At 43.6% G+C, this 24791-nt stretch overlaps 1 protein-coding gene across 1 annotated transcript; it reads left to right on the forward strand.

The window, feature by feature from the left end:
• Positions 1-844: 844 nt before the first annotated feature.
• Positions 845-23641, forward strand: LOC311155686 (mitogen-activated protein kinase kinase kinase 20-like; the record flags this gene model as incomplete). Its single annotated transcript, XM_084209054.1, has 9 exons — positions 845-931; positions 1843-1873; positions 1993-2132; positions 3315-3377; positions 4375-4467; positions 15831-15947; positions 17486-17560; positions 18618-18768; positions 22775-23641. 9 exons carry the CDS (start codon positions 845-847, stop codon positions 23452-23454), a joined length of 1437 nt encoding a protein of 478 aa, XP_084065180.1. The 3' UTR covers positions 23455-23641.
• Positions 23642-24791: the final 1150 nt, after the last annotated feature.

Raw genomic sequence — 24791 nt, forward strand, 5'->3', positions numbered from 1 at the left:
AAATCACTGTTATCTACATCAAAAAGTTTGCAACTGCATCGTGATACTGAGCTTCTGTGAGACACTGACTGTCCAAATACAGATCTGCAACAATTAATGGTAACCCTTTAAGTGGAATAAAAATGCCAAGAAGATGACACTTTGGATACCATATACTTGAATGAGTAAAATGGCAATCACTATTACAGTGACATCTTCTCCTCTGTCAGTTTTCAAATCATCCCAGAATTTTGTTTAATGCAGCCATTCCTCTGTGGTTTCCTAGTGCTTCAAGAGCTAACACCATCTTCCATCAAACAAAGTGTAGGAGGAGGCTGGGAAGCGCTGCACTCCTCCAGCCTTACAGGAGTCGTTATAAAGCAGTGGCAGAAACCAAGAGAGACTTGTCTGTACATGGGTGGGAAGGCAGTCTGCAGTGGCCAGACTCCAAATTCTGTTTTCGCTGCTGTCCAGTGAAAGTTTTCCTTTGTTTTGCAGAAAATATCCATCATTTGGGAGGGAGTCATCATCCCAGCATTATTTTCATTGCAGACCAAAGCCATAGCAAAAGCCTTCCTGTAGTGTCAGAACCAAGAGGAGAGGCAGATAGGGTCCCTTGCCATCAGATGGTTTACTTTTGCTTCCTAAGTTGCTATTGTTGGAGATCTGCTGGTAATTTTATCTGCAGAGAGGAACAGGATTGATTTAACACTGCCAACATGCTGTTGGAGCCAGCCCACAATCAGTGTGAATGCAGTGGTTTAGTACATCAATATGAGTTGCAGCTGAAGTCCTGCACTTTGCAGGGAAAAAGGAGCAGAATAGTATCAACCACCAGAGTAAAATTTGGGTGGAGGGGAGACAAATGGTCGGATGGTTTTCTTTTCAATTCGTATCTCTCACACAGTTGCTGCCCTCCTTTGATATTTGTGCATGGACCGAGGAAGATGTGGTGAGTATTTTGTGTTAATGTGGCCAGGCTCATGATTCTGGAGCTCTCTGACAAATTACAGCGGGCGTGGAGGGAGGGAAGGCCGCATCAGAACATCTAGGTGAGATTTTTCTGCTGTTTGTTTGGTGAAACTTGTGTCCCAGAAGGGCTTGAAAATGACCAGAAGTAAATTTGAGTTACCTTCATAAAACAGCCACATTCTCCGGTGTCCAGAAAATAGTGGGAGCTGGGAACTGCCAGCAGCCAGGAGGGCATTCCTGAGTCCTCGTTTAAGGAATGTGGAAGTACCCAATGACCCGACCCTGGACAGGACAAAATGAGTTCAAAGGTTTTATCCTACTGTGTGCCACCTGGATGGCAATTAACTGACAAAAATTTAGGGCTTTTTAGGGGGTGTGGAACCTCTCTTTCATATAAAATAATGGCATCGAGTACTTTGTATCTTTTTATTCAGTTAAAAGGCTAAACAAGACACAGTGATTTATCTCTGACATAGTGATGTGTCAAAATTATTTTAATGTCCTATCAAGCACTCCCTCTGTGTCTTATGCATCGTGGGGTTGTTTGGCTGACTTTTACCAAAGGACTGTCTGGAAAGCCAGTGCAAAAACCGTAAAATCCCTGGCTCCTTCACTTTAGCCCTTTTAGCACATGCCATTTCTCAGCTTCTGCTTTGGTCATTTCAGTTCTTCATGACAATAAACTGAGAAAGGTGGCTGCAGTATTGAAGGCAGTTTGCAAAAGCTAAATAGAAGTAATCACTTGCATTAGTGAATCCTGAGTCCTTTATCCCAAAGTGAGAAATATTTTAAAATTTTGTTTTAAAAAGGATGATTACTTGTGAGCTCCAAATAACTGTAATACAAGATTTTGATAATTTGAACTTCAAGATTGATTCCTCTTTTTTGCAGTTTTTCTGGATGCAACAACTTACTAGAAAAGGTAAAAGCTATTCATATGTCCTTTCATGCTCACATTTATGAACTAATACACATTTGTTCATTTTCCCCCACTCCAAAAAAGTGCCATGTGGATTTCTGAATAACTTCTTTTATCTTAAGGCGATGCTTCTGGTGAAATGAGTGTCTATGCTAGCTTGTTTAAGGAACATCATATCACTGGGAAGCAATTGCTACTTCTAGAAGAAGAGGATTTAAAGGACATGGGAATTGTTTCCAGAGGACACATCATCCATTTAAAGGTATTATCAGCATATATTGAATGGTGCAGTAGGTTGTAGTGTGAGTATTATAGAGTCTATGGCGTTTCAGTAGTATTAGCAACAAAAAAAGATACAAAGCTAAATACAGAACTTACTTAGTATCTAAAATAAACAGAATTGTAGCTTCATATGGATCTAGAACTCAAAGCAACCTCAGCATTTTAATGAGACATGAAAATGTGCTGTGGTCTTTATACTCTGTAGTTCTTAGGTTTCTTGTGAGCTGGATGGCAGAACTGCTGCAGCTTCACCTAGGAGGGCCATTCTCCCAACAGAAAAGCTTGGGAATCTTCAGAGAGAACTCTCTTAAGCTGAAGGAGAAACAGATACAAAACAGTTATTTGAACTGAAATCTCAGCTTCTCAATTTCCATATCTCATTGATGGCGTAAAGCATATTTAGACTAACAAAACTCAGTTGGACACCTTTAAAGCTAATTGACGGACAGGTTTCTTTGCTCTTAGAACTTTGCTTTTAAACAGTGTTTTAAATGTCTAATGTTTGTAATGAGTTAAAAAAATCACAGTCAGGAAAATATGATCATGACAGCAGTAATGGTATTAGTACTGTAGCCACAGGAGAGAGTTTTCTGGCAGTCAGCTTTGGAAAAGGGATGCTATAAAAGCAGCGTCTATAATTCTGTTGGGTCTCAATCATTTTAGATCCCAATTTGCTAGTAAAGAGATACTTGTATTGTAATTGCTAGTCCTGCAAATTTAGCTTTGTAAGTCACACAAATTTGTTCCCCTTTTGCTCATCAGCCATTTTTTCCATGCCCACACACCATTACTGATATATTTAATTTACATTTCCTACAGGGAAAATTATTGAAACTTTGAATTATTGAAATAAAGTCAATAATGTCCAAAATGAAAGATCTCAGCTTCCTGGGTTGGTTTGAGCATAAATAAAAACAACAAAAACAAGCCCCCTGAACATCTCTTTTTCTGATTAAGCAGATCTGATTCTGAACACAAATCAGGGCCAATCCACCACAACAGTTTCCAGAACAGGGCTATATTTTAAACTCTTCTCACATGCCCTATGTATCCACAGTTGAAAACAGAGGGCGTGTGGGGTTGTGCTGTTTTTCGTGCTGGTATTTGGAGGATGAGATACTGAATAACTCCCATCTGGTTTTGTTGATTTTTTTTTTTCTAGACTGCTATTGAGAAGTTAACCCATGACTACCTAAATCTATTTCATTTTCCACCATTAATTAAGGCAAGTCTCACTGTTGATATAAGACGTGCTACTCGTGCTGGTATGAATATTTCACTGTTCTCATGTCTGAACTTTCCCCATTCAGGGGAGGGCAAGGTTGCAGTTCCTACAGAGGATTTTAACAAATGTGGAGAGTCAACAGCAGCAATGGGTCACATCAGAACAAATAATAGGATAATAGAAATTGTTTTCAAGGAAGTTCTATGTTTGTATCATGGAGCCGGTAGAATTAAATTAAATGACAGCTGGTTGCAATTTGCTTGCTGTTATTAATCAGAAACTACTTTGAAGAGCCATTCCTCCCAACTGCTGCCACCAACTGGTCACCACTGAAGAACAGCAGACCCCTGGCCCAGAATAAGCCCATAATTCCCAAGTTTGCTAATGCTCTAGGAGAGAAGTATGACAGGATGATTTAGTGTTTTGCCACCCTGACGTTAACCCAGTTATTTTCTGATAATCAGTAATAAGACCCATGCAAAAGGGAGGGAGTGTTCAGGAACTTTGGTGTTGCTAGACAAGATATTTGCCTTATTTAATTCAGTAAGCTAACCAAGGAATTCTAGACCACAAATCCTGAAATAGCTTTTTTATTCACAATTTATTGCACAGCAATAGAGTGAAATCCACATAAAGCAAATTTTCATATAACTCTGTTCCCTGGAGGGGAAAATGAAAGAGCATTGCTGCTTTGCTTTGCTGTGCCAGCTGCAATTCCAGTGGCAGAGGCTGTCACAATGCTCACAGGGACACTGCACTGTGCCAGAGCAGCTCAGCCAGGAGCAGGAAATGTGCAGCAATCTCCCAGTTGCCATCCACTACCAGCCCTAAACCCATGCAGAAGCCTTTGCCCCTCTTGGAGTGTGATGTCTCCTTTCTGCTGCTGACACCCTAACACCTGAAAGGCAAATCCTTTCTGCCACCAAAGGGTGTGCTCCTGTCTTCCAGTGGGTTGTGGTAGATGTGAATTCTCACCTCTGCCTGTTTCTTTTGGCAGGATTCTGCAGGTGGAGCTGAAGAAAGCATAGAGAAAGTAGTGAATCTTGAACTTGTGTTTGGTTATCACTTGAAGCCAGGAAGCGGTCCAAAGGTAAGCTGGGAGTACTAGATCAGTTGGTTTGGTTAAGAGTCCCTACCCAGAGGGTCCAGTATCTTCTGGACACAAAATATAAATTTGCATGAAAATTCTCTTGTTTTGGAAAGTGCTGACTGAATGTCAAGGTGGCAAATGGGGCTGCATCAGTGATGATGATGTTCCCCCATCAAGGAAGAAAAGAGCGGCACAGAAAGTTTTGGCTGAAAGCTTTTGTTTCCTTATGAACTATTTTTTCAATTGTAAGTTTTATAATTCGGGATTTAATTTTGTTCCTTTTATCCCAATGAGTGTGAAATGGTAATCCATTTATTCAAAAAAGCCCATTGACAGTTGAGCTGTGGCATATGCCTGATGTTGGTGGGCAGACTTCCTTTTGTCTCAGCAAAAAGGAGATACTGTTTTGTGCAACTAAGAGGAGTTTGGAAAATACATGTTATAGCTGCTGGCTGGGCAGGACTAGTCCTGGTGGAGGCTGTGCTCTCATGGTACTGGGGAAGGAGGGAGGGGTGGTTGGAGCACATTGCACAAAACTGCTGTGCTCCAGCAATTGCCAGCATGCCACATCCTAATCAAACCTCAGCTCCAAGCCGAGCTGGTTCAAGGATCTCTTGTTACACCCTGTGTAACAGGAGCGTTGATGACTCCAGATGTTCCAGCAAAGGATTTCTACCACATCGTTTTTTCTCAAGAGTGAGGTTTGTCCCATGCTTTTTGTTTGCTTTGTCCAGCTTGCCATGGACTCTGAATTCAAGGGTTTTAGATTTAATCATCTATGTGGAAATGGTGTGCAAAGCATTTCTGAGCTAGAGTCAGGGGTTGTGACAGCAGGATTTGTTTCCTTTTGTATTTGATAAATCTGCATTGTGTGTCCACCCTAAACTTGTGGGAGGCTGACTTTCATCTTGTGTTATCTGGCTGCTTTGCTTTCAGGGCATATTGTTGGCAGAAGTCTCTTGATTTCTGTACTTGGTGGTGCTTGCAGAGAAAGCATTTAGGTTTGAACTTAGTAGGAACTTGTACTCATACTGAAATAATTTCATCAATTTGAAAAAGCTTTTTGTCTGGAGATTTCCTTTTTTAGTTTGTTTCTTTTATCCTGAGTACTTCTTTTTCCTATAAAAATCTTCTTTATCACTATGTGAATTACTTAGACTGTCTCAGTGTTCTTGAATGCATGTTGCTTATGCAGCTGTACAGCTGCTTTTTTGTAGGTGTGCATTTTTCTCTCCCATGTGCAACTAAGTCTTGAAGGAGCTAAAAGTCCATGAAAAAACTCCTATCTCCCTTCCATTTCCAATATGGGATGTGAGCCATAGAGGAGGGAGTTGAGCAACCACCCACAGGAAAGAGCAAGAGAAGGAGCAAATAGACCTCTGAGCACTGGAGAGAAATTCATGTTGTACTAATGCCTCCTTAAGTTTGAAGATGAGTGGATGTTTTAGCCATGACAGCAAAATGTGCAAATGAGACTGTATGCAAAGTCTGTGGGACAGAAGCTGAAATGTTATGAGAGGGCAGAGTTAGTCCAGTGGGCCTGTGTGGTGTTGACATAACCTCTGCAGGCTTCTGACAACCTTTTTTATTTGGTCCTGCCTTCCCTGTGAGCTCCTAATTGGTCCTGTCTGCTCTGTGTGCTGTTGGGCCCTTTTCTAAGAAAGCCATTCCCTCTGAAGCTGTGGTTGCGTGCCAGGCATGCCTTCCCTGTCAGCTGCCCTGCTGCAGTACCCCATGTGCTTAGTGATGCCATTCCAGGGATTGCACAATTTGTCACCTGAATATGTCTGGGCTGGAAACATCTGTCTGAGATCTGCACATTAATTTGTACCTGCCTTTAAAGATAGTGCAGCAGAGCCAGTTTGAAAAAGTGAACTGGAAGCAGCAGATTCTTTGAGTTTTTGGGCAGGCTGCTAGGGTCAACATGGGCAAGTAATTTGCATTAAACATAACATTAACAAAGACTGGTGTGGTACAAACTGTATAGGAAATTTGGCTAGCATGCTTCTTTGAAAACCCCTGCATACAATCTTCTGGCTCCCCTAGAGGCTGCTTTGAGCTGCCATCTAGATTTGTTCCAAAGTGAACTGGGAAAAGGGTGAAAACCAGGATTGAAGGGTTTAAACTTCTTTTATTTTCCCATTTTTGTAAAAGAGTGGTGCCTGTTCCTGTAAAACTGGGTCAGCAGAAGCACTTGGGATCATACCTTCCACCATCTTTACAGCTAAAAAGCTGGCCTACATCAGTTTAAAAATAAATTTCTCAAAGGAACTTTACCCTAATCAGTCCCTATAACCAGCTGCCTAACTAAGAAGCATTTCTCCTGTTTTAATCATGAGGAAAAAGAGGCAATAAGCTCAAATCTGGGTTACACATTGAGGGTGTGTGTTCCCTGGGTGGTGTGTTGGCTGCTAGACTTGTATACAGCAAGGGAGGTTATTAGGCTCAGTTGGGAGATGGTGCAGTGCAGCAGGAAGGGCTCTGTAAGGAGAACAGGTCATGCTGGGAGGTTGTACACCAGGCTGGCTCTGTGCTGGTCTCTGAGTCGACTTCCCTTTAGTTATTGTAGTGCATCTTCTGGTGTAGTTGCACCTGGAACCAAGCCATCCATGTCACTGGAGGTGGCTCTGCCCAAGCTTGGATGGACACATAGGACAAAAGCCTCCTGGTCCAAACGAAAGCTGGGGAGTGCATCATGACATGCAGCAATACCACCAGATATAAAAGTGCTGCAGAAGGTGGTCCAGGACCCAGGAAGCATTTCAGGGGTGCCGGTTAATTCGGATGTGTTTGGCCGGTAAGAGCACAGCACCATCTGTGGTGTGAAGATGATTCCTCAGGGCACAGATGTCCTCTCCTGGGCACTGCACCGTGCCCCATCAGCACAGCCAGCACACCCTCCTTTGTCAGCAGGCAGAAACTTATGGGCCTTAGGAATGGCAGTGCCTTTTAGCAAGGATCCTGCTGGATATGCTTCAGGACAGCATTTGAATGTTCAGTCTTTTCTGTATGCTGAATGAAACATTGACTTCCCAGTAAACAGCTTTACCAGCCCCATATTTTTTATCTAATTTAAACTGCATCTTGTAGTGGGATTATGTTGGTTTCCACCAGCTGACAGATGCAGTCATTTCATTACAGTTTCCTTCCTTTTTTAGCTGCATCTTTGGAGGAGATAAAAGCTCAGTTGACCTTTGTGCTCTCTGAATGCATCAGGAGTGAGCACTGCAAAGCTAACCTGGTTTTTAGAGGTTTCTTTTCCAACTCTTGTAGTTCAAGTTATGTGGTTACTTCCATTCACTGCCTTTTCATGACCTTTCTGTACACAGTTCCCAATGACCTAAAAGGTGATAGATACAGACTTTTTTTTCTCTCACAAATAAAAAAAAAAAGCAGGGGACCACCAATTAAGTCCAAGATGGAGAGTAAAACAACAAACCCAGGCAGTTGTGGCTTGAGCTGATTTTCAGGACTGCAGGGGGAAATTTCAATGGCTTTCTCATCCTAGATGGCTCATTAAAATTTCCCAATCAGGGAAAGGTGCCTGAGCTGTGTCGGCTCCACACTGATGAATCACCAGACCCCTTGAGAAGGATGCCTTACAGTCTTTTTGCCTTCTATTGATGCATTCTTTAGTTTTGGTCCTCAAAAGAGCAGATTTCACTATGCCATTGAATGTTTTCATTTTTTACCGAGAGTGGCACAATTTGACCTATATCCAAACACAAAGCCTTGAAGCTGGCTCACCATTTCGCCTGATTTTTCCCCACTTACCTCTCCTTCCATTTGACAAGGTAAGGAGCAGAGCCTCTTCAAAGCCATCTGCTAACTGTGTGAACTATTTTCTAGCCTTGAATATCCAAAGTGCAATGTATTTTAATGCTATTATTTAAATGTGTAGTGCTAAATGTAATATACTATCAAGGCTACTTTAAAGTGACATTGTGACCAACTCTTCATGTGGAGAAGCCCAGGCCAACAAAATGCAGGCAGTACAAAAAGTCAGTACTGAAACAGTTGTAACTGGAATGTGGTTTCACAAGTGCTTGAGACCATTTCTGCTGCTTCTTCCTCCCCACCCTCCTACTATATCAACGTTCATAAATTCTTTCTATACTTTCTTAAAAATAAAGCAAGAGCCAAGGTATAACATTTGAAATTTCAGTTCTACAGTTTTCTCCATGCTCTGTAGGTATTTTAACCCACTTCAGTAAGTAAAAATGGAGGAGGAATTGGTTTTATCTAACCCTTCCTTTCCAAAATAATCAGAGGTACCTTGACTTTCTAACATGGGGTTATTTGTCCTTATCTCAAAACCTCATCTTCTAAATCCTCCCTCTTTAATTCCATGTCAAAGCACAATGCTTTCAGTACTAAAGATTAATAGTTAATGCAAGACTCAGAGTAGCTGTGTTCATGTGCTATTTTCATAATTTGTTCCTATTCTATCAAGTAGTCAGTGAGGGGACACAGAGAATTACCTAAGCTGTAAAATAAAACTACAGCCACATTAAAATATTGCCACCACCATTAAGAACAGAATATTGTAGTCTGCTAAGAAGGTGGATCTGTGCAGGTGATCTGAGCTCCTGGTATTTTCTTCCAAAGACTCTTTTCAGGACCATGTATTGTTTTTGCATGAGGTAGAGCTGGTACAACTCCATCATCTCCACTGGGATTGCTCCAGCTGTAGCATCCATGTGTAACTGAAGTCAAACTCAAGCCAAGACCTTTAAAAATCCTTGTGTAAGTAGTGCTAGACCAGGGATTCCTATTAGAAATTATTCCATAGCCCTGAAGAGACATAGACTTTTCAGGTAGGTATTTTGTTCACTTGACTTTCCAGACTTTTTAATCTAAAGATTTATTTTTATACCTTGGCCACTGAATTAACTTGCTGCCTTCCACACGTTATCTCTCACATACTGCAGATAGGTCTGCAGAAGCACAGACAGGTTCCCAGTGATCTGTGGGCTTGGCATGTGCTATCCAGACAAAATCCTGAAAGAGAAGCCTTTGTTCCCAGCAGAACAGTGGCCCTGCCATGCCTTTCCTGAACTCCTGAGCACCCTTGTTCCCTCAGCCAATGTCCTGCAGAGCTGCAAGTCCCAGAGTGTGAGCAGTCACTCCCCACATGGTGTCCGCACGGCTCCAGCACGTTGATCACACGAGTGGTCCACAGGAAATGCCACTGGAGGACAGTACAGGAGGGCACCCATGCAGCCCTCAGGAAAGGGACTGGTTTTTCATGCTTCCACCTTTACCATCCTGCTGTTGCAAGCAGGCTGCTCATGTGGATGATGCCTGCGACTGCAACACCCCCGTTCGCTTCTGATCACATGGCAGGGGCAGCTCTTGGTAAATGCTGGGGTGTCACTGAGCTCTTGCCTTGCCTGCTGCAAGCCCCTGCTCTCAGGGCACACACAGCAGTGCCTGGTATTTACCATTATGTGCCACTCTGTTGTGCACAGAGCTCCACAGCCCTGGATGTTAAAGAAGGGCACTGCCAGGGGACAGATATTTTTGGTACTGCTGGCTGCTCTGCGTAACTGTTGAGGGGCCTCATGCTTCTCCAGGCAAAGCTGCAGCCAGTCAGTGCCTGCTGCCTTGCAGGGGAGTAAGGGCTCCAGCTCGGAGGAGGCACCCAGGCAACTGATAACATAAATATATCTTCCTCTTGCTTTGTTTCTGTACATTTTGAGACCATCTCTCTCGCAAGGCCTCCCCTCCGCCCCTCTTTTTTTCTGCCTGCACAGCTGAAACAAAACCAGCGGTGGAGCCACCTTCTCTTGCTGGAGCCTGGCTGGCAGCAGCCTGCCCTGACCTGAGACACCAGCCATTGTTAAGGGTATAACACATTTACATATTTTGCAATAAAACATCAGTTATTTGCATTACTGTGTCAAGTTTTATTTGATTCTTTCACCTAAAAATGACTCATTTTCCTTTCTTGTATTTTAAAAACCAACTACTCTAAGCTTGTTTGAGAATAATCAAAAATTGCCCATTTAGCTAGAAGTCATTTTCTTTTCAAAAGGCAAATGTTATTTAATCTTTCAGCTGTTCATTGTGCCATCATAAATACTTTCTTTTCAGCACAGTTGTGGGGACTGAAATGAGCCCACTAATTGCCTCCCATTTCGACTGACATGTGGTGGTTTAGTGGAAAGAGAACACAGCGGGGAGAAGGAAATAGGAGGCTGAGAAAATGAGAGCTAATTATTTTCACTGCCTCATGTCAGGCTCTGTGTCAGCCTTGTTTTTACAAACTGGAAGGTTTAGCACTAAATAAAACAAACTGGCGTCATGTTTTTATATACTGGCAGTGTCATGGAAGCAGCTGCACATCTCAAAGACAATATAATGCCTGCATTCGCATGGACACCATCTGACAGCCACTGTGAGCCACTGCTAATGAGGATATCACAGTGGTGCCAAGTGAAAGGTGCTGAATTATGTATGATTCTTCATCAGTGCAGCAATAGTCCTGTACATCATTATGAGACATTGTTTTGCTGAAGAGATTAAAACATTCTTAGTTCCAGACCCTGCAACCTATACATGCTACAAGAGGTTATTAATGGAATTTTTAGGGAGAGTTTCTTGTGGATTTCTTTTTGGTTAAAAATATCTCATGGGACAAAGCTGTGGTGGGTCATGACACTATACATATAAAGAAGAGAAGCAAATTAACCATAATTGTGTTATCTTCCTTTAAATCCAGTATAATAAAATATAGTGTGGCAGGGTGATACATAATGATAAATAACCCAAGTGCTGTCACTAGATGTTCAACTCTAATGCCTTTAAAACAGCAGGTTTCAGCAGCTGAGATACATAATAGCTAAGAATGTAAAGGAGCTTCTGGGGACCTAAATCATCAACATGCTACTACTTTTAGTATCAGCATGGCTAACATTTTTTTCTTATTTGTTTCATCCTGTGCTACATGTTACTTTCTTCTAATATCCAGTTATCTGCTGCAATGCAGTTTCCATTTTTATTTCAATCTTTAAAAAACAAAAAAAGTTTATTGCAACCGTTGATTTAAAAATGAATCCTTGATTTGGGCCCCCTTGAAAAATGAAGTGTCTCCCTAGCAAAGGTTTTAAGCTGTTGTTGCAGGATATGTGTTTGCTGTTTAGAGCTTGTGCCTGATCTTTTTTATTTCCCTTTCAGGTTTTTTTTGCAGACATAAACGCATATGGGGTTAAAGGAGTATTGTCACCACAGTAAGCTGGAGACTTAATTTTTAAAGTGCTCTTACTTCCTGTTTCAAAGCTGAGAAGAAGCAGCTCAAATACATGTGTGATTTGCTTTTCTTTTCTACAGTAATTTTCAGAGGCTGTTGATTTATTGGCTTTGTCAAAGTGTTATTTGGAAATGTTTTTGCACAAAGTTTTGCAGGTTGTGCCTTTCAGTTCTAAAACTAGATAATTTTTTTAAAACAAAAAGATGAATTTTTTATTTAGATCAAAATCAAGCAGGTAGATATTGGGAGGTATTTTAATGCTTGAATGACAATATATCCAGGGAAGTCTCTTTGAAGGACTTGTATAAGGATATCTATCAATGAGACACTTTGAACAAACCATTTTCCAAATTATTTTCCCACATATGCCTGGCACTAAATGTAGTTTTGATCTAAGAAGTCATATGGCTACAATTCCTCAAAGAATTGAAATTCATATGCTTGGTTTTTCTAGCCAAATTTTTGCTTAAATGGATGGGCATCTCCTAGTATAAGAACCTGGAACTCCATTGGAAAACAGGGAAATATGTCCCTTTCTTTCTGCAGCAAACAAATCTTGCATTATTTACTGTGTGGTTGAACAGAATGGTTACTAGGTTTGTAAGACAAGTAACCACCTACTGATCTAGATATTTGCTAAGTGCCTTGACTCTAAAATCACCTGCCTGCTGTCTTTTATCCTTCCTTCCTTCCTTCCTTCCTTCCTTCCTTCCTTCCTTCCTTCCTTCCTTCCTTCCTTCCTTCCTTCCTTCCTTCCTTCCTTCCTTCCTTCCTTCCTTCCTTCCTTCCTTCCTTCCTTCCTTCCTTCCTTCCTTCCTTCCTTCCTTCCTTCCTTCCTTCCTTCCTTCCTTCCTTCCTTCCTTCCTTCCTTCCTTCCTTCCTTCCTTCCTTCCTTCCTTCCTTCCTTCCTTCCTTCCTTCCTTCCTTCCTTCCTTCCTTCCTTCCTTCCTTCCTTCCTTCCTTCCTTCCTTCCTTCCTTCCTTCCTTCCTTCCTTCCTTCCTTCCTTCCTTCCTTCCTTCCTTCCTTCCTTCCTTCCTTCCTTCCTTCCTTCCTTCCTTCCTTCCTTCCTTCCTTCCTTCCTTCCTTCCTTCCTTCCTTCCTTCCTTCCTTCCTTCCTTCCTTCCTTCCTTCCTTCCTTCCTTCCTTCCTTCCTTCCTTCCTTCCTTCCTTCCTTCCTTCCTTCCTTCCTTCCTTCCTTCCTTCCTTCCTTCCTTCCTTCCTTCCTTCCTTCCTTCCTTCCTTCCTTCCTTCCTTCCTTCCTTCCTTCCTTCCTTCCTTCCTTCCTTCCTTCCTTCCTTCCTTCCTTCCTTCCTTCCTTCCTTCCTTCCTTCCTTCCTTCCTTCCTTCCTTCCTTCCTTCCTTCCTTCCTTCCTTCCTTCCTTCCTTCCTTCCTTCCTTCCTTCCTTCCTCCCTCCCTCCCTCCCTCCCTCCCTCCCTCCCTCCCTCCCTCCCTCCCTCCCTCCCTCCCTCCCTCCCTCCCTCTTTTTTTATATATTTTCTTTTTCCCTCACATCATCCCCTTGCCTCTCACTCTCCTTATCTGCTCCTTCTCTCTCTCATTCTCCCTTTGCAGAATGATTTTCTAATAACACAAAATGAAAACCTATCCAAATAAGATGAGACATGTATTTTTGAGGGACCTGGGTGGGTATCCTGGTATGGTATCTTGGTATCTGCACAGTGTGGCTGGAGAGGGCTCCAAAGAGGACCAAAGGTTTGGGGACTGTATTTGAGGGACAGGGAGTGTGTGTTTCTCTGAAGATAGAGTTCAGAGCTGGGGAAGGCAGTGTTTGTGCACGCCTCAGGCATCCACCCCTGCACGGTGCAGTTTGATCCATGACCTCATGGAGAGGGATCCTGCCTGTGCAGCAGACCTGGCAAGGGGACGGGCAGTGGCAGTGCCCACCCCTGCCAGACCCTGGATGTACATAGCTTTTCTCTAGAGGTGGCTGGTTGATTTATTTTGTTTATAAAAATGAGATCATACTTGTCAGATCTAGTCTGCAGGGAAATGTGAGTGCACAGCACAAAATCCTGAGTCAGGAGGGCATGGGAGCCCTGGCACAAGGTACAGCTCTAGCACTCAAGTGCTTGGCACTGGCACTCAGACACGGCAGGAGATGTGCTGACCTAACTGGAGGAGAGTACTTTATGTTGATATTTTTTTCTTTTCTTGGCTCAGGTGTTTTTGTAAAACTTAAAAATGTCATCGAACATCTTGTCTCTAACCTCAGGTTTGATTTGCACTAGCATGAATCTCTTGCAAAAAAGCCTGGCCACAAGAACATTGGGCAGGGACAGGAGCACGGTTCGAGAGATGAGGAGGAGTCAGAGACAAATCACTTTGCTGTTGCTGTTCTGTTTCAAAGCACGTGCCCTCCTCATGTCAGAGCCGGTGCACAGTGCTGAACCTGCCCGGGCAGGACAGGCATTGCCCTGGGTCAGCTCACAAATGTGAAAAACAGGGCAGAAAAGAGACGTGCAAGGAGATACAGTCTGTGATTAGGAAATGGAGGCACAGGGTGACTTCAGCACTTGATCAGGTTGCACAGGAAGCCAGTAGCAGAACTGGAAACTGAACTTGGTGCCTCTAAGTCTTGGCTGGTGCCCTGACCACTGAACTGCAGTTCCCATCACTCAAACCCACACCAGGGCGGTGAGAAAACCAACTCACATGGCCTCTATGCTTGTAAAATGTGGAAGCTTTCAAAGCGGACAGATGGACGCACAGGGTCAAATGCTGTCATAAACATAATTTCTTTTTGCACTTCAGAAATGATTATACTTCCATTTTATTTTAATTTGGAATTGCCAATTCAATGTGTGATGGAAAGCTTTGAGCCTTCTGAGGGCTGAGCTCCTACGTTACACTTATGAGAGACGCACGTGCAAACACCTGTGCAAATGGATACTTTTTAGGCTGCTGTATGTTTGTCTGTGCAAATTACTGCCTACACAAGCCCGTGGCCCTAAGTGTGTCCATCTGTGTCCCCACTGAAAGTTTTAATATTTTCTGAGCAAAACCAAGGTGAAGACTGCCTTCTGCAAGCGCTGAAGCCCACACCTGCCTTACAGATGGCATGTGGCAGACACAGACCTCTGAACCCCTGGCACATCTGGAGGAGCTTCTGTCTTTGTGAAGGGAAGATTCCCTCCTTCCTGTATGGAGGTGGAGACACTCTGCTTCAGTGGCAGAGTGGTCCTTCAGGGGACTGAGTTTTGGGGGAGCTATGTGCACTGCACAGTATCTCATCCCCAAAGCACCTGCTGGGCAGGCCAGCAGATGTTGCCTGGTTTGCACCATGGACAGGCAGTCTCTGGTCCCCAGTGGGAGCCTCCCTGGCCACAGACACAAACCCTAGCTCCAGCCCTCAGTCCATGTGGGATGTCCTGCAGGATGCTGCCAGTTATCACTGTTCAGCTCAGGGGATTGTTTAAGGATACCTTTTATTGCTGTGATTTATTAGACTCACGGTGATTATTTTCTTAGCTGAGCTTTTTTATAATCAATAATGCAATTGGAGGCAAGAAGTTGAGGGTGCTCAGTGCCTTGCTGGGCTCTCAGTATCTGAAATAACTGAGCTGTGATAACAAGCTCATCCTTTTGCCCATTATTTGAGGGATTGTCTTGAAGGTGTTGCACAGACTTTGGTTGTTTATTCCTGGGTTCACTGGGACCATGTCCTTGTGCCTGGCTGCCAGCTCTGACTGTGACCCCAGCTGATGGCTCCCATCACTGCCCTGGGGCGTGCTGAGCTCCCAAGCCACATGCTCCAGCAGGCTGTCTGTCCAGGTGAGGCCACTCAGGGACACCACACCTCAGAATACATCCAGACCTGTCATGGTGGCAGCTGCCTCACAGGGGGAGCTGAGAGAAGAGGGAACAGGAAGACTGAGAGTTTTCCATTCTCAACACTGTACTGCAAACATGTATAAAATGTGTACATGTCCCTTAACTTTCTTGCTGGGTTATTTCTTCCCTTCATATATTGAGAATTAGATTTCTGTTGTTTTGGCTTTCGGTTTTGTTTCATTTTGGGTTTTGTTGTTGGGTTTTCTTTTCCTATTTGTATTCTAACAATCCAGCACTCTTTTTTTTATTATTCATAGGATTGCAAATGGAAAATGTACATGGAGATGGACGGGGATGAAATTGCAATAACCTACATAAAAGATGTGACATTCAACACTAACCTACCTGATGCAGAGATTTTAAAGATGACAAAGGTATTTACAGCCTTAAAGCTTTCACGAATTCACAGATCTCAAACAAAGACATTAAAATACCACAGCAGTCAACTTTTGTGCTTGCAGAAGCTCAATCTCTTGACAGCTTTTAAATAAAATGCACATTTTAAATAGAATTGTATCATAATAGGAGTTAGGTATTTTGGTTCTCCTTTAAGCTGGCAATAATGTTTACAATAGACAAATAAGAGAAGGAACTAATTTATATTTTCTTGTTTTAATTCCATGTTATATCCTCTGAATTTATTACCCATTTTAATGAAAAGAATGTTGCAAAAATTGCTTTATTTTTCAGGAGAAGAAACCAATTTAAATGTTCCAGAAACCTCATGTGATTTGTCTGGGGGGTTTTGTCAGGTTTTTTTCTCTCTTTCTTTTTTCTTTTTTCTTCCTTTTTTTTTTTTTGTGGTTTTAGAACTTTTATCTGGTTCTAAAACTCTCTCTTTCATGCACCAGTGAATTACAAAGACTGAAACCCATTGCAGACAGTACAGCACTGAACATCTGCAATTTATTGTCACTGAGCATTTTACCCTGTGTCAGAACCTGCCTGTAAATATTTACCAGTAAGCATTTAGACTGCTTTTCCCTAAGGAACAGAAGTTCTGTTGATGCAGAGGGCATTTCGTTAGCTATTATTTTAATTGTTTGTGTTTATTAATATACTCCACTTGATAATAGCTAACAAAATAAATTTCTAACTGAAAAAATATACAGCTTGATTGCCAATTAGAATGCTGCTCTAATGTGCACTGGTAAAAACACCCAAACTCTTGAGTGCTTTTAACTGTGAATTTTTGTGTCATTTTTCTAAAGGAAAAAATGAAAAACAGATTGTCAACAGTCAGAATTTTAAGGAAAATATGATATAGGTGTATTTGCCAAAAAATATTCTAATATTTAATTAATGCTAACACTATTTTTCTGGTTAGTGTTTTCTGGAACAACACTTGTGATTTTTTTTTGTTGTTGTTATTATTACTGTTCTTATTACTATCATTAGTTTTCTGTCTAATTTTAATCTTGGACATTTCAAATTTTCCTTTAAAAAAGGCATGAAGTTAAATAAACTAACAACTAGATACAATAACATTAACTTTTCACATGCTTCAGCATTTTTATATTTGTCGAGAAATATCTTTGAGAATCTCTAGATATTTGTTCTTGCTTTGAGAATCTCTAGATACTTGTTCTTGCTTTCCTCTGTAAATCTAGCAGAAGCAAAAGTGTACAGACACAAAATTGAAAAAGGTTCATGCCCCCCTGAAAATTTTCCATGTTGTCTCATCTGCTGTGTGTTATGTATGGAAATCTCTTTTCAGTTTCCTTTTGTAAACCAGGAAGTAAATATTTCAAAATTATATTGCATTGTCTCACAGAATTTTAAGGAAAGTATTGATGTTAACAATATAGGAATGAATGAAAAGAGTCAAATGTTGTAAATCCCTTTTGGGTGATTTAGAAACAAGTTGGGAGATGAAGAGCACCTTATAAAACTCCCACCATGTTTTTTCCAGCCACCATTTGTGATGGAGAAATGGATTGTGGGCATAGAAGAGCACCAGTCTGTAGAATGTGTTGTTACGTATGAGGTAAGCTCTAAGAAACAAACCAAATAGTTGATCCAAGACAAAACCTACACAGGAGGTGTGGAAATAACATCCTCTGGCTTTGTTATATCGTGTAATCAAGTTCTCAGCAGCTTGTAATTAGTTGTAAAATATAAAGTTCAGAGCAAAAGCTGAATGAAGTTTACAGAGACAATGGCCTCAGACTGCTGCCTGGGATGGCTCTTCTTCCCAAGCATGAAAGCTCCTTTTGCTTGAAGTGTAATGGTCAGTGTTGTTTGCATTATTTAAAGAGGCTGGTTTTTCTCTTTTCACTGATGTGCTAATTAGGAGAGCAGAGAAGAAACAAAAGAAAAAAAAAAAAGAGAAATCAATAAAAATATAAAATAAAACCCATAATACAATTTGATGTGATAGAAATTAGTTTTGTAAAAAAAGTTTCAAGTTACTTACAATACTGATTTTATAAAGACTAACTCTGTATGTCAGAAGAAGGTTAATGAATGAGATTCCAGCTCTGTCCTGACCAAGCATTCAGGCAGGGATGAAGCAATGGGGAAATCCTGGACCTTGCTTGCTTTTCCCAGAAGTGAAGGGGTAGTTTTCTTTCAGGCTGAACTTTCTCACTTGGAGTCATAGGTCATAGGAGTCACAAGAGTCATAGGTCCTTAACAGCAAACTGAAGGATACTCCAGGAAAATTTTGTTGGGGGTCCCCCTGCAAAAATACCTTAGTCCTACCTCTTTTAGCAGTAAGCAGTGCATATTTGATCCTCATTAATAGAACTAGTAAGATGCATTTTTGTGTTTTAGAGGAAGGCCTTCAGATCGTTCCTCCACAGGGTACAAGAATTGAAGCAGTTATTCACTACCACATTTTTAGCATAATCACAAGTACCAGCCAAAATTATCTAGAGTCTAAAAATATTTGAGAACTAGCTAAGTGGTTTTGCAAAACAGGCTCTATATTGAAACAACTGCTGCTGCCCAGGCACTAGAGGAAGTTCCCTCATAGGGGAGCTTAGTGTGTTGTGTGCTGTTTGATGTTACATCCTCACACTTGTTGTGTCCTTCCTGAGCAGAGTGATGTTAGAGCTCCCAAGAGCACGAGGCACATCCAAGCTATCTGCTGGAGCAAGCTGAAGGCACAGGATGAGGTTGAGGCAGTACAGCTCTTGATACAGACCTCGCTGCCCAACTCGGAGGGGAACTCACGGAGCAGATCTGACTCGGGTAAGTCAACGCTTGGGAGCTTTATTGCTGACATGGGCAGGGCGTGTATGGGGAGGACAGCAAAAAGTCAGTGCACGTCAGCCACTCAGCTTTGTGTCACCTGCAGGTGTGCTGAAGGTGCACTCGATCCCTCTGTATGTCAGTGATGAAGATTATAAATAACTGGTCCCAATATGGACCCTCAGGGACACCACTTGATGTATGCCAAGGACTCTGAGCTGATGATCTCTGGATGCAACCATTCAACCAGTTCCTTATCCTAACAGTCCACCCATCAAATCCATCTCTGTCCAATTTAGAGAGAAGGATGTTGGGGGGGATCATGTCAAAGACTTTTCAGGAGTCCAGATAAATGGCATCTCTAGCTCTTCCTTTGTCCAATGATGTTAAGATCAGGAGGCATTTTGCTCTCGCAGTTCTCATCCTGCTGTCCATTGACTTGATAGGTGTGGAAAGAGAGGCTGACATTGAAGATTGAGATGAAGTCTTCTTCCCATCTGTTGTTACCAGTTTTCCAGTGCTGTTTATCAGGGGGGTACCCCTTCTTTGAACTTATTTTGATAACATAGCTGAAACCCTTCTTGTTATTCTTCGCATCCCTTGCCAGGTTCAGTTCCAGCTTTGTTTTGCCCTTCCTCACTACATCCCTACACGACCAAAGTTCATGTCTATACTCTTCCCAGGCTACCTGTCCTTGTTTCCAATTCCCATGCATTTGCTTTTCCCCCCTTACTTTTATCAGCACTTCCCTACTCAGACACACCAGTCTCTCGCCTTCTTTGCCCAGTTTCTTGCTCTTGCACTCTATGGAAGACTTCCTTAAAGATCTGTTAGCTCTATTCCACTCCCTTGTTCTCAGGGAATCCTTTTAACTATGTCCTTGAGGAGCTGGAAGTCTGTTCTCCTAAAATTCATGAGCCTAACTACCTGACCCATGTCCCTCAGGACTGCAAACACTACCAAAAAAATGCATGATCATTGCAGCACAGGCTGCATCCAGTCTTGATGCCTTGGACAAAGGGCACCTCCTTTTAGAGATGTGTGGGTGCTCTTGCTCTGGCCAGTGCTCTGGCAGGGGGACACACATACTGAGGTGGTAGCCTCAGAGACAGAAAGGTCCCTGTGGATGATACACTGTTTTGACAAGTACAATACTGCCAGCCTGGCAAACACAAGTGTTCCTGACATCCTGCTCTTCTCTGAGGAATTGTGGAAATCTTCCCACAGTATTCTTCTTCCACAGCTCAGCCCTGGATCATCATTGTCTGACTTCTGGAATGGTGTTTGTTGTGGCTTCTGGGGCGAGATAGCGTTTAATAATGCAGTGGGCTCTACAATGCAGTTTTCATTTCCTAATACATTTATGCTGCGGACAGATTCACACTCATCTCAGTTGACTCTAGCACAGTTCTGCCTTTAAGACCTGCTGTTGCTTTTGTAGAGATGTTTGTTAGCCAAGCTGTTTTTCTCTTTGAGTTCATGGTTGGGCTGCAGAAATGTTTGGGTTGGGACACCTGAGGAGTAAAGGAGCTGGAACAAGATATCAGTGAGCAGAGGAGGAATTTCTCAATTTTTTTACACTACTGTCAACTGTAGAAGAATGGCCCTGTGAATTGAGAGGTGCTGGGTTTGGACTGCAGACACGTCTAACACAGGCGTGCTTATTCCTAAGCAATTGTGATCCATTTGCAACACAATTACATTTTATGATGCTAGAACATGTCCTAAAAGATACAACTTTACTCCAGATTAGCTTTGCAGATAGAGGTTACCCTGATTTTGGGGTGATGAGCCCTGCAGCCATACCAAGTGTGGTGTGTATCTTCACAGGTTGGCTCAACCACTGTAAACCCAAATGGTTGCTTGTTTTTCAGTGAGTGGTGGGAGAGCTTGTCTGTCCCTTTGGCACACTGGAGGAGTTACATGGAAGCACTAATGTTTTGTCAGCAGCCAATTGAATAGGCACTGTTCAAAGGAGGTGGGTTACCAGCCAGCATGAAAGCTGTGCCTCAGCTCTAGCAAACCTTCTGGCCTGTCTTCTTTACCAGACCACCTATCCCAGGTTTAAAAGACCACCAAATCCAAGCACAAAGGTAAGGGTAATACCTGTCTAATAGGCTAAAATAACTACCTCTGTGGGCTACCACACAGAGCACAAACCTCAGAGACCACATGAGGGAGAAGCCCCCCAGCCCATGAGAGGCATGAGAAGCCCTTCTCCCAGCCCCAGAGGGCACACTGGGAGATCCTTGCTGGGCAGCTGGATCCTGGGCTGGCAACTGCTGTTGGCTGTAAGGAGCAAAGACTGAGCAGCCTGAAGGGAGCCCCTTGTTCAGGGAGATCAGCACTAGTCCCATAGCACATGTGATGGCCACCTGAGTGTTGATAACAAATGAAGATCCAAACTCGAGTCCTGAGCCTGCTGTTTCCAGGTTTATGAGGTCTGTCATTTACATCCACAGCCTTGGTCAGAGGGCACGGGGGAATGGAAGAGGCAACAGCGTCTGGCAAGTACTTTTTGGCATGCATGTTTCTTTTGAAACCATGACTTTCAAGGAGGTTAAGAAGCAGAGGAGGCAATTCCCAACTGTCTTTCTGTGAAAGGAGGTTCACCTCCAAGTGCAGGTGGAGCTATCTGCTGTGTCAGTGTCATACACACTATGACAGGGAAGACAGTTTCCTTTTGACATACTTGACAATAAGTTGGAGTGATTTAAATCTCTTTGGATTCAAACAAAGTCTGGGGAAAAGAGGAGTGGAAGAGATCATCCATTACATTTTAACAGGAGAAATCCTAATGAGGACAGAGCTGCTATCCAGCTCCTACAAAACTCCCCGTGGTCAGTGAAGTGTTGCAGCGAGAGGCAGAGAGGGTTATGCTTTCTTGTTGGAATGATATTAGCAATCTTTAAGGACAAATAATTCAAATCTCTCTAGAACAAAATTATTTTAGCTGCTCCCCATGAGTCTTTGGCCAGAGCTGTGGCCTCAGATAAGAGGAATTCCTGTTCTCTGCTCTACCCACAAAGTAGCAAACCAGGCAGCCTTTGCAGTTCAAATGGAAAATTTACAGCTATTGTATTTGCTAAAGGCTTTCATGGAAACCACAGGACTGACTTTCAAAACCACTTCAGTGTGATCTCTGAAAGCTACAACTTTTGTTACAACCCCAGGGCTGTGACAGTAGGTGTAGAGGGAACTGTAATACCCTGAGTTGCTCACAGTTAAGCACTGTCTGAGCCAGCTTGGCTGAAGCCTGATGCCTCACTGACTTTTCCACATACAGAGTCAGTTTTCTGCATGAAACTGGATGCAAAGTAGATTGAATTCTGAGTTTGTAGTAGCAACAACAACTAAAGTAGCTCTGGTTTTTTATGGTGTGTAGCAGTTTGAAAAGAAATTGGAGCCAGAGGAGGTGAACGTGGCTGCCACAGCTGGAATTTGCACTGGCTGTGCACTGCTTCCTCTCTGTGCTGGGCTGCAAAGAGCACGACTGTGCCAGATGGGAGAGGTGCAGCTGGAAGGCAATGTTGCAGCAGTACTGCTGCTCAGGGTTGTACTGCTGCCTCCTCTGTGTCAGCTCCAGAGGTCTCCAGGCTCTTTTCTAATGAAAGCTGTGGAGAAATATGCTGAGGTTGCCAAGAGCATCACAAGGCATGTTTGAAACCAGGTTGGGTTCAAATGACCAGGAGGCACCTGGGGATGGGAACCCACCTGAACTGCCAAGTGGATGGCTCAGTAACTGTCTTCTAGTCTAAGCTCCGTAGTCTGCAGTGGCATCAGAAATATTTGTATCACTTGCTATTTTAAAGGCCCAACATTATGTTCAACCATAACATTGAACATACTCAAATCGAGGACTATTTGCTGCAAGGCTGGGAGGGAAAGGGTGGTTTGAGGTTCTTCTGAGAGAAACCCTGCTACCTAACCTCACGCCTTCGGTAAACCTGAGAGCGGTTTTCCATCGATTCACAGAAAGCTGACTCTGTTTCCCTTCCCTTGCCAGGCACTGACAGTCAGTGGATGCAGACTCTGCGCATGCAGCAGCTAGCAAAAGCCATTTCCCTCCAGCACGGCCACCCGCACAGCCCGACCACGGTCACGCACTACCTGCCCTACCTGCGCAGCCAGGACTCCTACGCCGCGGCCGTGCGGAGGACGCGCGCTCCCGTCAGCCAGCAGCTCACATCCATCAGCCACTCGAGGAACTCCTCTCCCCTGTCGCACAGTTTGATGAGAAACCTTTCCAATCTGCACTTGAACTCAAAAGGCAGCAGCGCCTCCAGCACGGCCTCTGACACCCCTTCGGAGAGGGACAGGTCTGCCGGCAAAGGCAGGAACGCCTCGCACAGCGCTGCCTCCCGCAGCTCCTCGGACGGGCGGCGCAGCGGGACCAGCTCCCCGGTGCCGCCGCGGCACTCGGCCAGGCCCAGCAGGACTTCTCTGCCAGCGGCCCCCCCGGCTTCCCAGCCCCGCAGGTACCCCCGCGCCGCTCCGCAGCCCTCGGCCATCCCTGGCATGCCCCCGCAGGGTGACAGCGAGCCCAGGAGGGGCGAAGGGGAGAGCAGAGCCAGCGAGGGCGGGTGGATAAAGGTGCAGCACGCAAGGAAACCCCACAGGCAGGCCGCCGGCAAGCCGGGAAAGGAGAGAGCCAGGGGGAGCTGGCGGGGCCGGAGGACGTTCTGAGAGGAATTTGGCCCTTTATTTCACCGAACGTTCAACCTAGAGAAAATATATACCTGCTCCTATTTAATTTGCTGCGCCGAAGCTGGTACCCACCTGGCTGGGGTCTGCCGGCGGACAGGGAAAGCTGCCGCCTCTCCTCCTGTCACTGTCAGCACCAAGGGATTTAATTTGGTTTTCTCCCCTCTGTTTGGCTGCTCGTGTTCCCAGCTGACTGGATATGCACTCATCTGCTTAATATTTCAAAAATAAAATCCATAAGGCACAGCCAGGTGCCACAATGAAAGGCTCTCAGTTTCATCCTTGTGCTGTTACCTCTCTCCTCACCTCACTTTACTTCTAGATACCGAGTCCAGCTCGAAGCAGGGTCTTCTCACCCCTTGTCTAGTCTGCTTCTGCCAGGGCTATAGGAAGAGGTATATATTTCAGCATAGTCTGAAAAAAAAAGGGACACAAGGACATTTTTCTTCAGGTCCACTTTAGTAGCTTCACTTCTCCACTTCCAGCTTACCATCCCCTCTCAGGAATTTCTTACTTTGTTCCTTATTAAAAGCCCCAACATTAGTTACCCAACACCGCTGAGCACACTCTGTCACGTACACAGTTGTCTTAATCAGAAGGAGAATAAAAAACTAGGCTTTATTCTTTTGGGGAAAAAAAATTAAAATAGAGTGAGAAGAAGGCATTGCCTTTATCATAGTTACAACTAACCCCACTGAGGTCTATAATAATATTTATCCCTGTGCAGCTGGTATTTTTTAATTGAATTTTTAAATGTGGCCAGACTGTGTCGCTTTTGTCTTTCAGTATTCAGGTAGTAAAGACAAGGTCAGCAAAGTTTCTGATTAATGTGGTCTTTAGCTCTGCTGAGAACAAAGACACAGCTTAGACTCAGTTGGCGTCAGAAAGTTTCTTCGTGGCCTTTTCACTCGAAGTTGATTTCACACAATTAAAAAGGAGAAAAAAAAGTTTGGGTTTCACAAGATGCAAGAGGGAAAAAAAGGAAGAAACAGATAAAGGAAGCTGAACCCAAAGCAATGCGTGGTACCCTCTGAAAGCCAAGGAACTGTAAATTAGAGATGCCTTTGAACAGGGTGCTGCACACCACCCGTCCCTTGCTGGCACGCCATGGCGAGCGATGCCGGCAGAGCTGCTGGCACGTCACCTGCTCAGGGTGAGGGGGTATCACCATAGCCCTGTCACTGGATGGTCTAAAGGACATGTGAAGTCCCTGCTCCACACAAAGGCCACTCCTGTGGGTACATGCAGCTCTCCTTCCTCTGACTGCCACAGCCCCAGCGAGGGCTGAGCCCTGGGGTGGGTCTCCAGTACCTACCAGG

This window comes from Fringilla coelebs (genome assembly GCF_963513975.1).
Source record: "Fringilla coelebs genome assembly, chromosome: 7".
Lineage (NCBI taxonomy): Eukaryota > Metazoa > Chordata > Aves > Passeriformes > Fringillidae > Fringilla > Fringilla coelebs.